Source organism: Sphaeramia orbicularis, chromosome 2 (genome assembly GCF_902148855.1).
Source record: "Sphaeramia orbicularis chromosome 2, fSphaOr1.1, whole genome shotgun sequence".
Classification (NCBI taxonomy): Eukaryota; Metazoa; Chordata; class Actinopteri; order Kurtiformes; family Apogonidae; genus Sphaeramia; species Sphaeramia orbicularis.
Genome location: NC_043958.1, coordinates 7,693,006 through 7,710,252, shown reverse-complemented (window position 1 = coordinate 7,710,252; position 17,247 = coordinate 7,693,006). Strand labels below are relative to the sequence as shown.

Genomic DNA, 17,247 nt, shown 5'->3' with positions numbered 1-17,247 from the left:
GTGGCAGTTCACAAATCAATATTTTTTGAGATTTAACCTTTCTTGAGTGATTTATCACCATTTATTATCATATTATCCTCTGTATTTTGCATTTTTTTCAGTGAAAATCTGGTATTTTCCTGTATTTAATTCACTGATTATGTAGATGTTCATAAAAGCTCAGGTTAAAACTGAGGGTTATTATATTAAAAACAGAAAACTGAAGAAAATGTGACTTGTTCAACATAATTTATCATCTACTGAACATAAACCAAATGTCTCCATCCACTCATTGATTAAACTGCATGGGTTTTACTGGTGAATCAATGTTCGAGAAGATTACAGTGTTTCCACGTTCACTATGGAGCCTCTGAACATCCAAATGGGTCATCAGTAAAATGTTTGGGTCTTTATGGGTTAAGAAACATCTTACTGACATTTTCCCGGTTCAGACGGATTATCTCTTAAGGTGACCTAGATGTGGATGAAGACCATTTGTCATTGTGATGGGTAAATGAAGATCCTGCTAGTGAAAATAATGACATATTTTGTTAAAATAAGGTATAAAATGCCTTTCTTCAAATAACTATGCATAGATACCAAGTTATTACGTTAAGAAACAAAGTCATTTTGTTTTTGCAGGACAGTTTTTCTCAACACAATGATGTAAACAAAACAGGATTCTACACACCCAGTATTTATCCCATGACACTTTCCATCCACAATGGAATCACCACCATATTCTGATTTTTAAACTTGGATGGAAGTCAAGGGAACAGAAATAAAACCACAATGGCAAAGTGAACATCATGAAGGGATGTTCTAGCCTTATGTGTGCCTTGTTGTTTCCTATGCAGCCTCATCCATTCCACTCTTTCAATCACTCACGGGGAACTTTATCGCCTCTGCAGGTGTGTTTCACTTTTCAGATGATGTTCAATGACCACACCGAAGGGAAAAATGGATATTTTGCAGTGTACTTTTTTTTTTCTTAGCACAGAGTAAATGGTAAAGAGTTATTCCTTTACATCCCTTTGCATCTTTGCTTTGATGCCCCCTCTTCTCTCTTTCCTTTTTTCTATGTCCACTCAGAATGTTTTAGTCAACATTCAGTTCATGAAGTATGTGATGTGGGAAATAAATGTGATCATTTATATCCTCCTGAGACCCAGGAAAGCAAGCTTTGAGGCTTTTTTTTTTTTTAATTAAATAATTGGCTTGATTGGAAACAGCATAATGCAAGAGTATGTTTTTTTTCAGATTTTTTTAATGGAATGTCCTTCACAGTGGACTTTTTTAAGTATAAAAAAATGCATTGCTGGCTCTCAGGAGGAAATACCAGGAGAGAATGCACATGAAAATGTGTTAAAGTAAAAAAAAAAAAAATACAGAGGTAGAAGAGAATAATAAAAGATTTTAAGTGCTGACAGTAAGGAAAGGGAGTTGAGGGGTCTTATGCTTTCAACGTGGACTTGTATCAGAATTAATGTGGACTTGAATAAAAGTTATTTTTCTACACACACTGTGGTTCATTTGTCCTGTGTACTGTATTGGTCACGTGATCGCCGGCATCGACCACCCTTTTTTTTTTTTAAAGCAAGGGAGAAAAGCCAAAAAAAAAAAAAATCCCTCCTAACTTCACAGCCGCCACAAAAAAAAAAAAAAAAAAGGACGCTATCCGTTTGCGGTGTTATCTGGCCCGCTGAGCCCACGCGGACTTTTGCCCTCCGCCTCCAGATAGGTGAAGATAAACCGGCGGGATTAGACGCGAACTACCGACTCCAGCAGCTTTCGGACAATGTTTTCTCCCAAGTCACCGAAAAGTCTGTCAAAGTATGTCCCCGGTGGCAAATCCCCGTCCCGAGCCGCGGAGCAGATCCGAATGGTCCGATGCGCGTGCAAACCGGACTGCACCTGTAGCGCCCACGCGGAGGAAAACAACCGCATACAGTGCACGGACTTGAAGGTAGGGCCTGCAGGCAAGTGGACGACTGAAGGAGTGTTTATTTCACCTTCCACTGCTTTTTCTATGAGGTTTTTCAGCTTTATCACCGCAGACAGGTGCTGAATTTTAGTCTAATTCACTGTTTTTTTTCCTGCGTATTTACACTAATGACACCAAAGTAATGGAGTACAACTAAAATGGACACAAGTATTTATACCAGGAGTGTCAAAGTTAATTTAGTTCAGGAGCCACATACAGAGTTAAAGTGGGTTGAACCAGTAAAATACTGTCACTACTACTAACTCCATTTTTTTTTTTTTTTTTAATTTCAGTGTCAAAAAGTAAAATGACATGAAAATATTCACATTTGGAAACTATCCTTCCACAAAACTGTAACCTCAACAAATATGAACACCCTCAAATGTCTTAAGGAAAATAAGCCCAATTTTAACAATATTATGCCTGTTACTAAGTGTTTTGTACCTTTGTAGACATTTTAGTCCTTTTTCACTGTTATTATTTTACTTGTCAGACCCACTGTTGAATTGGTCTGTATGTGACCCCTGAACCTGAACTGTTAATATTGTCCGCACGTTTACATGTACAAAGTATCCTTTAGAATATGTGGATAACATGAACAACCTGAAATGTCTTAAGGAAAATAAGTGCAATTTTAAACACTATATCTCAGTTTATCAATTACACTTGTACATTCTATCGATCTACAAATACACAAAACATTTAGTAACAGGAATAATGCTGTTAAAATTGCATTTATTTGTTTAGAGTGTTCTTGTATTAATATTTACCTAAAGAAAAATCCCAGGTATAGAGCAGAGGTGTCAAAGCCCCATTTACTATTATTCACTTTTTTTCCCAAAATAAGGTCCCATGCAGGATAACTGGAAGTGGTACAAGTTTAGTTTTCTATTTTCTACACCTTTACTTCAGGCTTTGGTTCAGATTGATGACTATAAATGTAAATGTGTAAGTATCCAATCTGATATTAACAAGTAAGTGATTAATCCTTAATTACTACAACATTTGTTTAAGGAGAAAAAACACCAACTATGCAGTACTGTCCAGTTTTTACCTACATGAAAACACAATAGCAATGAAGGCTTTTATTAAAACTGAAAATAGCAACAGCATTCTGGATCTGGAGGATTTCACTCGTAACATTCACAACTGCATTTCAGCACATTTAAGTTGAACCAGTGTCGAAGTAGAAGACTGGTAAGTGTCTGTACAAAATGATCATGACTTGAGATAAAAAAAACATCATGAGCTTTCTGGCTGTTGTATGTCAGATGAGATCAGGTCAGATGTTTTCTCTCAAGGTTGGTTTGTAATATGTCAACAAATCCTGGTTCACAGGATCAGGTACAGTAATGGAAGGTAATCTTTACTTCTTCTTTACTATTTCAGCCTTTTACTCTCAGAGGCAAATATTCTACTGAAAACCACATTTTTACAGTTTTTGTTCTCAAGAATGGGTGTAGCTTAAAATCCTCTTATACATAAAATCATCATATCTTTGTAGTTTTCTTATAGATTAAACTAGACGCCAGTGTATAAAGTAGAATTCATTAACATGTTCGAATGATTTCCCTTTTTCTGGGGATTTATTGCTTCTTTTATTTGACTAAATGACCTTTGACATTTTCAAAAACTTTTTAAAACTTTATCAAAATCACTGAACTGGAAAAAACTAAAAAGAAACAAAATGTTTGGTTCTTCATACAAATACCATCATCACTTTTTAAATGTGACAAGAAGTAAACGAAAAAGTGTAGATCGGTTTTATAGTCCAGTGATTTCAATAAAAGTTTTATATTAACGTTTCGCAACCTCGACATCTCCTGATCTGAACAGTTCTTCCACTACTGCTCCAAGGAGGATTGTGTCACCAAGTGCAGGATCATTTCACAAAAAAAGTGTTCCCTCGACTGATTAATTTGAGGAGATTTAGTCTCTCTGTCCACAGACAGCATTTAATACTGAAAGTCAGTGAAGTGAACGACTGGAATGACTCACGGAATATTCCTCTGGATTGTCTGAAACATCTACCTTTCACTCCTGTGGAGGTTTAGCCCTGATTCAGATTCAGATTCAGATTCAGAAAACTTTATTTGTCCCCAGGGGCCAATTTAAGGCACAAATGAGCAACAGAGCACTTATTTAAAAAAGATCTAAACAGAAAATTTAAAACAATATATACACAGTATATCCAGTGCGAACAGTGTCATGTAAACAGGAGTGGCGGGGGTTCTATATTAACATGTTACTGTAGAGGAAGTAATGGGTGATAAGTAATAATAAATACAACAGTAGACAGGTACATGCCAGACTGTGTAGAACAGACTTAAGTGTCATATTGATTATTTATTTATTTATTTTTTAATCGAGAGAGATTGTCTACCTATTGTACCATTACATAGAGCATACAAGGACTACAAAACTGAATAAACATCAAAACACTTATTTCCTCCATGCTAACCTTTACTTAAATGTCATTTCAAGGAAACACTGTTACATTTATTTAACCCGCATCATTTTGACCTTAACCCTTAACCCTTTATAGGGCACTCAGAAATACTCTGGAATTCAAAATTTTAACCTTAATGTGTTATTAAAGGACATAACATGAAGACTTTATTACTTTTGTGAATTAAGAAAAAAAATTGTTATTTAGAAAATCAAGGTGAATGAAGTTACCATATTTGGTAAAACTAGCAGAAATAAAAACAAAAAAATCAAGAATTACGTGTAAAAAAAAATACATGAAAACAAAGGTAATGTGAAAGGAACATGTATTTTAGAACATTAGACCAACATAAGTGCTGATCCAGACACCTGTCAACATCCACATTATCCCTTTGAACATCATTCCTTACATTAGTACCATTACTTCATGGTACCTAACAAAGCAGGTACACTCTGTTCATGCAGAGGTGGACCTTACAGAGCCTGGAGACCACATTGGACCTGAGATTGTTGCCTCACTGTCCTCACTGTAACTGTTGCTGTCACTGTCTTGTAATGTATGCAAAAATTACCAAAAATAGTCACTTGCCTGATAAAGGGTTAAACATCTAGAACTATTTTTGTGATAACCTCCAAATGGGGTTTTCTCTACATCTTACCTTTCCTAAGGAATTTATGATTATTTGTTATTTTATCCTCTGCGTTTTTCCATGAAATCTAAAGAAAACAGACTTTTACAACAAAATGTACCATTCACTGAATGCAAAAACAAACATCTTCAACTGTTTTATCCTCTGCATTTATAATTTTTTAGTTAAAATCAGGTATTTTCTTATATTTAATTCACGGTTCATGTAGATGTTCATAAAAGCTCAGAGTAAAATCAAGTTATCATATATAAACAGAAAAAACTGAAGAAAAAGTGACTTTTTTGGCAAAATATATCATTAACTGAACATAAAACAAGTGTTTTCACCCACTGTCATTGATCCAACTCCATTGGTTATTCTGGTGAATCAATGTTGTAGAAGATGATAGTGTTTCCACGTTCACTATGGAGCCGCTTAACGTCCAAATGGTTAATGTCTGGTATTGATAAAAACCAGAGAAACTACATTTTACCTGAATTATATAGACGTATTGATAGGATTATTGGATCAGGAGTTATTTAATATTTTACATCATTCAATGTTTTTGGTCACCGAGGGTTAAAATAACTGATAAACCTACTGTTATTCAGATTTCAACCCTTTTGGGTTATGATAAAAACCTCAGTTTTAGTTTGTAATTTGTTGCTACAGAAACAGAAAGATGCTCTGCTCTCATTGTTGCCCTCTGTCACAATAAATGTTGAGAAGATGTAATTCAGATATAGACTTCTTAGTTTCTACATAAATGAACTATAAAGGCAGTCACAACACAGTGTTTGATGCTGAAGGGAAAGCTGGTGAAGGGAGCTGCAGACATGAATTAAAAACAACATCCATCGATTAAAACTCCATAGGAGGAATTGGCTGTTTTAGACTGAACTCCCCCAGGACTCTAAAACATTACAAAAAACACTAATAGACCATTTTAACAGCCGACATTTCATTACTATTCAGCTCCATCTGTTTGTGGGTCTTTCTTTCTTTCTTTCTTTCTTTCTTTCTTTCTTTCTTTCTTTCTTTCTTTCTTTCTTTCTTAATTTCTTTCTGTCTGTCTGTCTGTCTTTCTTTCTGTCTGTCTGTCTTTCTTTCTTTGGAACATGCAAAGAAACCATATAAAACAAAAACAAAAAAAACATTTTAATCAGGGGTCTAAAACATGCAGCCTGAGGGCCAAAACCTGCTCACCAAAAGGTCCAATCTGGCCTATGGGATGAATTTGGTTGTGAAACTTATTTTAGTTCAGGTTCCACAAACAGACCAAAAATAAAATAATAGCATAATAACATACGAACAGTGACAACTCCATTTTTCTAAGTTCTAGTTTCCAAACTCCAAATTTTTAACCATATTATGCTTCTTACCAAATGTTTGTGTAACATTGTGTGGAATATACATCTATAAATGATAAGTTGAGGCATAATATTGTTAAACTGCACTTATTTTTCTTACAAATTTCAGTTTTTTCAGGTTATTCACATGATTTTTGTTAAAGGATAGTTTGTAAATGTAAATATCTTCATAATTTAATGCTTTTATTGCACTAAAACAAAGAGAAAAAGTTGTCATTATTTATAAGTTATGATGCTATTACTTTACTGGTTCGGCCCATTTGAGATCCAAATGGGCTGAATGTGGCCCCTGGAAGAAATGAGTTTGACACCCCAATATGGTCGAAAAGGAGAAGGAAGAAGTATAAACTTATTTCATCCTACCCCTCAAGTGCTTTTACATCTTTATCAATAACTTAATTCATGAATCAAACAATAAGTTTTTCTTAATTTAACATTAAAACCAATGCTAATACACAATACAATAATTGAGTTATTCACAACAATATTATCATGGCAGTGCATTCATACAAACAGTCCAACAGTTTTCTTCAATTCTTATTTATCAATACAACATCATCCATAAACCAACAGCCCTCATAGTCATTATTAAATACTTCTTTTTAAACTGAATTGGTTCTGTATGTGATGGATCTCTGGAGTTTATGAGACTATGAGAAAATCTAATCAGTAACAAGCTTAAAAGGTTCTATTGAAATGGGAACAAAAGTCTCTGAATCAAAGATAAAGATGGAATAAGACAGAACTGTACATTACACAGTTACTTGTTGGTGTTTATCGTGTGCTTTGAAAAGGTTCTGTTAATGTAGGAAATGAAACCATTAAGGACAAACAGTGTAAATGTGTGGTCCACAATGGGGACGATTATAGTTAATACACTTATCGTATATCCTTGTGGACAGAGGCGTCTGCCAAGTGAATGTAATGTAACCATGTGAGTTACTGAACCCAGACCAGAATCTGAGGAGGATTAGGTCCATATACAATAGAACTGAACTGAAACAGACTGGTTTTAGCAAAGCCAAGATTTACAGTCATTTCCCAGCACTCCTGAGAAGAAACAAGAACCTACTCATGGCATCAGGTAGTAATAACCAATAATTATCCAATGGACAGGTCTGGACTATTTGCTGAGTTGAATCCAGGTCGAGGCTTTTTCTTTGGCCAGGTTGTAGATATGAAACAGGAACAGATTTGTTGCTCACCTTGACAGCCTTTATAGTCCTAAAGTGGTTCATCTTACAAACTTTCCGAACATAAAAAGTAGCAAGACGGGCATAAAATAGCCATATAAAGGTGACTTCAGTAAGCGCTTCCAACTTTATAAATTATGAAACTTATTTCTTACTCAAATTGTTAGACAAAGCTTTGAACAATCCTTGAATCCTTCAGTTTTGTCCTTGTATTCTATGGCTTTGTTGCTTTGTTTACTACATCCAAACAAACACCACACATTTTACTCTTTTGTGGTGTGATCAGAATCAGAATACTTTATTAATCCCAGGGGGAAATTATTGTGTGTTACAGTTGTTCCATTCAAGTATAATATCAAGTAGCAGGAAAGAAATGATCAATACAAAAAAAAAAAAAAAAAAAAAAAAAAAAAAAAAAAAAAATATATATATATATATATATATATTAATATATATATATATATATATATATATATATATATACATATATACATATATATACACACATATATATATATGTGTGTGTGTGTGTGTGTGTGTATGTATATATATATAAAAGTATAAATATATATATATATATATATATATATATATATATATATATATATATATATATATATATATATATATATATATATATATATATGTACAGTCACAGAAAAATTATTCGACCACCCTTGTTTTCTTCGATTTCTTGTTCATTTTAATGGCTGGTACAACTAAAGGTACATTTGTTTGAACAAATATAATGATAACAACAGAAATAGCTCATAACAGTTTAATTTCAGAGCTGATATCGATCCATTTTCCATGTTTTCTTGATAATTAAAAAAAATCAGTTCTTCCATCAATAGCTATGGCATTGTACTGCCAAGAACAGTGCTTTTAGGCATTTCATGTTTTCTTTTCTGTCTGTTTTAGTCACATGATACACACAGGAGTTAGGAGTTAGTAATTGATTACATAACCATTGTTTTTAATGACATTTGATGGTCTAATAATTTTTTCCGCAACTATACATGTGTAGAAAGGTCTAAATATGCAAACATATATATATATATATGTGTGTGTGTGTGTGTGTATATATGAATGAACATATATACATACCAAATGTACATAATAAAACTCTCTATTAAGACACAGTTAGAACAGCACATATTCTAGTGTGCAAATAGAATTATAAATCCCTGTTCTTGACACTGATATTTATCCAGAGTGCATGCAATGTCAGCATGTAGTTAAATCAGCTCATCTTTATCTTTAATTTCCTCTTTTTCTTTTTTATCGGTGACTCTTATCTGTGTACTTTCTTATATATCATTCATAGACATTTTTTTTCACGCTGTAAATGAACTAAACCATAATACACTTTGATCCTAACTGAAGCTACTGTTTGTGACTGAACCCAAAATCAGCTGTTTTAGTCAACACTGTGAGTTTTTATACCTGTAGAAATCTGATTCATATCAAACTAAAGTGTCCAAAGTCTACAGCAAATACAGTCGGTAAAAGAACCACTGCACTAAAGGGTGCTTTTGTCCCCTAATAATGTTGAATGTCACTTTTATGGGACGGTTTATATCCACGATAAACAACCCATAGATTTCCATAGAGAAGTTGATGTCCATACATTGTGATTTATTTGAGAACTGTTGCACTTTGAACGGTTGAACTCAACATTACGACATTAATGTTTGCCTTTCTCGCTGTAACACAGATGGGTATTTATTTGTCCAGCTGTTGCATAAGTTGCGATGGAAGCTGTAAATTAACGTGATGGTGCTTTTTTTGATTTATTCACTTGGCCTAATGGATCACACTCTGACCTCCTAAGCCGGGGTTTGTGGGTTTGAGATCAATGTGTAGTGGTTTTCCAGTGGAAGTGGACCTATAACTCAGAGGATGATAGATCGAAACCACCCACTAGTGTGAACACTTTCCACTGGGATACCACAGTATGTGCACATAGATCATCATAAAATTATCTGCCTAAACCTAGAATAGAACCATTAATGTACTTTTGTGCTTTTATTTTTTGATGTTTATTAGAGGGAAAAGTAAAAGTCGGATCAAAACCTTTTTTCACGCTTTTTTTTTACCCCGACCCCCAAGAGGAGGCAAGGGGTGTTGTTTTTGTTTCACTTTTGTGTAACACTTTAGCAGCAAAACTACTGGTTGAATTCACCCCAAATTTGGTTTATATATTACCAGTGACCCAGAATAGATCTCGTTACATTTTGGGAAAAGTAGGTCAAAGTTCAAATTTTTAATGAATTTTTCTAATCTTTTTTTCTCCTTGTAGTTATAATGGGTGAAATTTCAAATGTCTGTAGCAGTAAAACTATTGGTTGAATTCATACCAAATTCGGTTTATGGATTGCCAGTGACACAGAATAAATCTCATTATATTTTGGGAACAGTAGGTCAAAATTCATATTTTTTATGAATTTTTTAAATCTTTTTTTTCCTCCCATTTACTTATAATGGGCTAACTTTCACATGTCTATAAAAACATTCATTTTGTTTCAATTTACTTCAAATTTTGCACATATATAGAGGCAATTGATATGATGACATCAGCACACTCATAGACATGATGACATCACCTGGATCGATGCCAAAATAAGCTACGATACATGTGAGGGGCGGGGTTTGTTGTGCCTGGCGCCACTTGTATTTAATGTTGAAAACCCACTAAGTTTGTGGTAAAGTAAAAGTTGGATCAAAACCATCCTCAGCTCTTTTTTCATGCTTTGTATTTTAATGTGTATATAGTTATTATAATTCGATGAGCAGCTGCATCATCAATGAAAAAAAAATCCTTATTAGCTACTGTATAGCTAAATTTTTTTAGGTTCTCTTCTCAGAATAGAATAGAATAGCTTTATTGCCATTGTAACAAGTACATGTTAGTAAATTAAAAGTACCGTCCAATCTTTGCATCATATAAAACCTACTATAAAATATTGTCCTTGTGTGAATTTAGCCTCATTTTAATGGCTTTCATGTATTGAGAAAGATTTATATAATTCCAAATAGTACCTTCATGCTGATTGTATTTTGTAGATCTACCGATACTACGCAGATGCTACAGGTCCCTCAGAACAAGGACAAATAGATTCATAGACAGTTTCATCACCACAATTTACTGCAAATAGTAATAACTCTGGTGTTCTTTCTGAACAGTCACTTCCCTCATTGTAACCTCATGCAATCACTTCCAACAATGTGCAAGTACCCTGTAAATGTGTATTATGTGCAATAATCCTCTGTTCTTACAATAATAATGCAATATTTATTCAAACACAAATGCACTATTTTACAGACTTTCATAGACATATACACAGTTGATATTGATATTATTCATAGATATACATACTGTTAAATACTGTAATGTTGTATATGTATGTGTATTCTTATTTTACTTTTGTTAAATATAATATTCTATTTTCTTATTTACTTTTTAGGGTTTTGTTTTTGTGTAATTTTGTATTTGCTCTATTCTTATGTTCTGACATATTGTTTTTTTTATTCATATGTTTGCACTGACTGGAGGAGCACTCATAATTTCATTGAACTCTATTCTATTCTATTCTATTCTATTCTATTCTATTCTATTCTATTCTATTCTATTCTATTCTATTCTATTCTACTAAAAATGATAGTTTCCATTTGGTCTGGGTTTTGTGCAGCAGTTTTTTCCATATACTGTTGACTTATGTGCTCAGTTCTTGAGGTCCCGGTGACTATTGACTTAAGTAGAGTCACGTTGGAGGGCTTATTTGAAGGGTCCGGTCATGTGGTTTTTTGGTCCCAAATTGGCAATATGGGCTCCCTCAGGTCAATGGACTACCCATATTTTAAGATGACACCAGCAACTGTAAGTGAGGTGTTGTGTGTGTGAGAACAGGTAAATTAAATGGCCTGTGACATCTTATCTAGTTGGAATTTTGCTGAATGTGACAAACTGGAACCAACTCTGTGCCTTCCATCCATGAAGACTGTCCCTTCTGTGTTAATTCACAGGGGATTAACTCAGTATTTTAATATGGTTGGACTTTACAAAGAGGCCATTGAGTGCTCACATCTCTACAACGAAGCAACTTTGATGCTCGTGGAAGCATCCAAGGTTCATGTCACAATCAGCAAAGAATATACGGAGCTGATACTTAGTGCATTAGTGTTTTTTTTTTTTTTTTTCTTTTTATGGGATTATGGGGGATTGGTTGAAAGGATTGATGGTGGTTGGCATTACCTGTATGGAGGGAGGAAGTAGCCAAAGTAAACAGTTATGCATGCTTTGTATGGATGGAACAGGAAATTAAAAATGTGCTTTAGATTTAGGTTGTGTTTGTTCTGGGCCAGGACAGAAATAACATGTACTGCAATGCTATGTCTTGTGCAAAAAACCAACAACAACTAAAAAACCTAAAACATTTCTGTTAAGTGTAAGGTTGAAACAAAGTAACTGCTACTGTCAGCAGAGGAGAGTGGTTTAGTGGAAAGATGGTACATTGATGTCCACTCCCAGAATGCTGAATACTAAATGCTAAATATAAATGGGTCTTTCCAAGACACTGGGTTTATTTTGGTACCTGGGACTTGCCAGCTTTTTAGACCCAATAATAAAAGAGACATTTAGACATATTTACCCCCAGGATGTACTTAATGATGATCTTAAATAAATGCAAAAAAAAATTATACTCTTGCTTTTAGCCATCCTAAAATTAATGAATTTTTAATAAAATATTGGGGCCAAAAAAGGACCAAAATTGGGACAGGAAAAACTATTTAGGTGTCAGTGCGTTTTATCTCAAAAACGTGGCTTGAAATGGTCTTATATACCGCTAAATAATGTGGGTTTTTCATGAATCCCCAGTCTCATTCCAGGTTTTGTGTGTAACCCATTATGTCCACTTGTGCTACATGCAGAACCTGCCCATTTAAACACAAATAATCACGAGTGATTTTGCAACAGCGGTCATTTTTGTGAGCACTCTGCCTTGCATGTTTACGTCGATTCCCAAAATGTACCTGTGAGGAGACTAAAAAGATATGCGAAAAAATAATGGTTTGTAATTGTCGTGTCTTTTTTACTGTGTTACATGCAAATTTTTGTATGCACGTGATCAAATAAAAATATATCTTAAAAATAGTTTTCTTCTATCTCAGTTAATATTATCTTTCAAAGTAGACCCAAGTGCATCCAACTGGGTTCATAACATTAGTCTACATCAGGTTTGAATTTTTAGCCCTATTGTCCTGTTTTAGGGACCAGTTTCATAGAAGATAATATTGTAATAAATGGTGATAAATCACTTAAGAAAGGTTAGATATAAAGAAAATTTAATTTGGGAACTGACACAAAAGTAGCACTGGGCCTTTATGGGTTAAACAGCTGCTACATTGTCTTGTTAGTGATAGACTAAGGGTAGACTGGATACTATAGTGATTAGATTCACCCTGCTATATCAAACTGGGATAGAAACTGGACTCTACAGGGCTACCATGTAGAGGGGCTGGGCGGGCAGTGTCACTCACACTGGTGTATGAATGTGTATGAATGTTCGGTGGTGGTCAGAGGGGCCGTTGGTGCTTCCTCAGCCTACCCCTGTGGCAGCTGTGGCTACAAACGTACTTTATCACCACCAGAGTGTGACTGTGGGGAGCGATATGAATAATGGATCAATAATGTAAAGGGCTTTGTGTGCCTTGAAAAGCACTATAGAAATCTAATCCATTATTAATCCGTTATGATTACCAGGTTACCATGGTAACCGCTGTAGGTATGCTGCCAGGCTATTCAGTGATATCTCAGAAGTCGTTTCTTCTCAGCAGTTATTTTTAGTTTTGATTGTTTTAAGGTAGAAATATAACAAATGATCCCTTTAACTTATTAAACCCTGTTTCCAGAGTGAATTATTTCAACATCACACAAATAATGGATTAGCCGATAGCTGAAGCTTCATTCATTTAAACCAAGTTATGATCAGAAAACAGCAAAGGTAACAGAAAATTCAAAATCAGCACTTCATAATGCAATAACTTTTTTTTTGTTCAGTGAGTTTTATCGGTAGAGAAATAATACTTGGACTGTCTCATTGGTCTGTTTTATTAAATTACTCGTGGCATACGCTGGTCTCAGACTGTTAGCTTAGTTAGATATTCGCTCATTTAAGTGCTGTTTGGTTTTGTTTGTTGTCTGACAGTTGCCTTTTGTTGACCTTTTAGCTAATGTTCTTCTGGTTACGTGGATGTATAGAAAGTGTATATTGCTACAAGAACATAGCATTACCATGGCAACACAGATGGAACTGTCAGCACTGAGGACAACTGGGCTAAAGAGGCTATGTTTAGTGTATTGGCTATAAAAAGGAATAAAAATATAGAACTAATGTACAGTATGTTTTGTCTTTCTCTAGGAGATTGAGTTGAATGATACGAAGCTAGGCCTTGACAACTTGGCCTATGAGTATGGCAGTCAGAGCGAGCTCTACCCTCTACCAAAACTACTCCAGGGTGGTCTTCAAACTCCTGGGCCTCCCACCCTGAGCATCAGGTACAAACCAATCCAATGCAGAATCTCCACTCTGAGCGGAGTACATGCTGCCAGTTTGTCTTTAAGCAGCAACCTACTGAAGGTGGAATACGATACGTCCATCATCACACCCAAAGAGATCGCCCTGCAGCTGCACAACATGGGATACAGAGCAGAGTCAGCGGTGCAGGTCAGGGTGGACGGGATGCACTGTCAGTCTTGTGTGCAAACCATTGAGGGCCAGATTGGTTGTCTCCACGGGGTTTTTCGCACATTCAGGTGTCCCTTCAGGATGCTTCGGCACTGATGTATTTCAGCTCTCTTTTAGTCGCACAGTTGGAGCTGAGAGATAAGATTGAGGATTTGGGGGTTTGAGGCCACTTTACTATCTGAACCGCCACCTGGAGAAGACATAAACCGCTGGAAAATGGATATATTGACTGTAACTGTCTGGATCGTGGGGATGACTTGCGATTCTTGCGTGCAGTCGATTAAAGGGAGGATCTCTCAGATGACAGGAGTGCATTCCATAGAGGGTGTCATTGGAAGAGGAAAAGGGAACGATAACCTTTACCCCAGACTGACGAAGCCGGAGCAGCTCAGAGCAGCTATCGAGGACATGGGCTTTGAAGCATCACTACAGGTAGGCTGGAACAAATCTGAATGACACTTTATTGATGCCTTATGCTCTTAGTCGAACAGAATATGGCATCTGTCAGGATAAGATATGTCAAATGAGTGGCCCACGCAGTGTGGTTTGAACACATGTCTAGGTGTAGTTCAAGAATCACTGTTATCCCAAAGTGACATCAATACCAACACAGTATAAGGGTTTAACCCTTTAACAACGGCAATCTGTCCAGCGCTTCATTTTGAACTTTACAGCATTCAAATTACTGTAACTCCTGAACCGTTTGTGCTATCCAAAGTCAAACGGCAATCGGAAAGCTGAGATCCTGAGCTTCCGACACTATGTAACACTTATGACAGCAATGTGGAACTGTTTCAGAGACTTCCACACGGCTAAAAAAACCTGGAAATAACAAAAATATGAAGCCATATATGGATACTGAATGTTCGAGACCAAAAGCATGTTTGAGCAAATGTAGAGTAGTTGAAAGTTATTTCTACAATCTTCAAAGTATCAGTATGACAGTTGCAGTTGTTTCTGATCATAAATATGCTAAAACTTTAAGTCCCTTTTGTTCTTTTTCACTGAAACACACTGTTTTAAGTATTTATTATAATAATAAGAATTAATAGCTAGATAGTGAAAGTTTAGTTCTTCCTGAAAACAGAAGATTGGCAAAAAATACATTTTGCTGACACTTTTTTTGCAAATAAAACATGAAGACACCTAGGCAGACCTGTTGTAATAGCAGGGAGTCCTTTAAAAACCCCATAACAACAGAGACAAAGGAGTCCGCAGTCTATTAGTCCTGCATTTTAGTTTTAAGAAACTGATGGAAGTAAAGCGAAGTCATTAGATTGGATTGAACGGGCCTTTTGTGTGGAGGTGAGGAAGATCACTCCGTGATAAACCCATGATTTTACTGCACACCTTAACAATGCCCTGCAGTCATTAGTTATTTTTAAGGGACAATGACCCAACTGAGCAAAAAAAGAGAAGTTGAGCAGTGTTTCAAGAAAACAGAGTAAAACATTCTCATAAATGCAAGTCGACATTAAAGCCACAAAGCTTGTGATAAAAATACACGCACCAGTGGGGTTTTTGCTGATAGCATCAACTCCAGAATCAAGGCTTTGGGTTAATGATGGCGCCAAGATACTCAGAACTATCCATAGCATCACAGCCTGGTCATAAAGTGGAAAATCGTCCTAAAATCAGTTATCATTTCTATTGTCCCATTGACACATTGATAGTGAGGACAGATGACCTGCACTAGTCAGGTGTAAGTTGTCTGTTTTAACATGTGGGTCTAAGGGTAGTGAGCTGCTTTAGTGTTAGTCTTAAGTGAATGTTCAGTGAACTACAGGCTTTGTTATTGCTTGAGTTTGCTGTTTGGGGAATAAAGGAAGTTTGAAGTCAATCCAGGAAGTTTGATCGAATTGTGATCAAGTTTACGTGAATTTTTGAAGTCCCGGAGAGAGTCCTTAACTTTAAATATACATAGATGCACAATTTGGGTTAAAGGTTGCAATAGTTTTTTTATTTCTGTCAACTTGATTCCACAGAGGTCATATATGAGGTCAGTGTAGCTCTGAAAGAAAAAAAATGTGGTGAATATATAGGATTACACTATCACAAGATACACAGAATCACAATACTTTATTAATCCCAGGGAAATTGTTGTGTGTTGCAGTTGCTCCATGCAACTGTAAAAAAAAGTAGCAGCAAAGAAATGATCAGTAATGCAAGATATACATATACATACATTTATGTAAAGCTCTAAATACACACACACATATATATAAGATAATGTGGCGAGGAAAAAGGAGAAACCAGCCAGTTGCTAGCGAGCCAACTTTATTGCTCTCCAGCCACCAGAAAACAATCATGGAAACTTCAACACTCCTCGTGGGTGCTAAAACCCGCCCCACAAGCCACTACATCCTCTGGGTGAGAGAAACGCCATATCCTGTACACCACACAGCCCCCCCCTAAACACCCAGAAGGGAACACAACCCAGCACTCAGTGTCTCAACGGGGGCTTATTGGCCTCCCATAGCGACTGCGCCGACCACCGTCAAGTCAGTGTGAGGAACCTGCAAAACAAGGTGCTCATTAGAACAATGGGCAGGAACATCATTGTCCAGTACAGGATGAGGAACACAATCAGTACTAGGAGGCAAAACTGGAGGCCTGGAAGGCGGACGGCCGCGACGAGGAACCTGGCCTAGCAACACAGGTTCGCCCGCCACAACATAGGCCGGCTTCAGGCGATCAACAGATACAAGCTCTCTGCGCCCACCCATATCCAAAACAAAACCCTTGGTATCCCGTTCAAGCACACGGAACGGACCATCATAAGGAGGCTGGAGGGCGAGCGGTGGGCATCGTGACGTACAAAAACAAAACGTGCAGATAGGAGAGCTGTAGGAACGAAAGACCCTGGGAAACAGTGGTGCATAGGGCCCGGGGCTA

General features: G+C 36.1%; 1 protein-coding gene and 1 long non-coding RNA gene across 2 annotated transcripts in view; both read left to right on the top strand.

The window, feature by feature from the left end:
• Nucleotides 1-94: 94 nt before the first annotated feature.
• Nucleotides 95-1,501, top strand: LOC115435733 (uncharacterized). Its single transcript, XR_003937733.1, has 2 exons — nt 95-1,341; nt 1,380-1,501. It is a non-coding gene; the product is annotated as an uncharacterized LOC115435733 (long non-coding RNA).
• A 276-nt stretch (nt 1,502-1,777) lies between these two features.
• The window catches only part of LOC115436347 (copper-transporting ATPase 2-like), a 42,723-nt gene continuing 27,253 nt past the window's right edge, over nt 1,778-17,247 (top strand). The window contains 4 exon segments of the mRNA XM_030159199.1: nt 1,778-1,945; nt 14,026-14,406; nt 14,409-14,507; nt 14,509-14,784. Of these exon segments, the coding sequence (XP_030015059.1) occupies nt 1,778-1,945; nt 14,026-14,406; nt 14,409-14,507; nt 14,509-14,784 (924 nt within the window).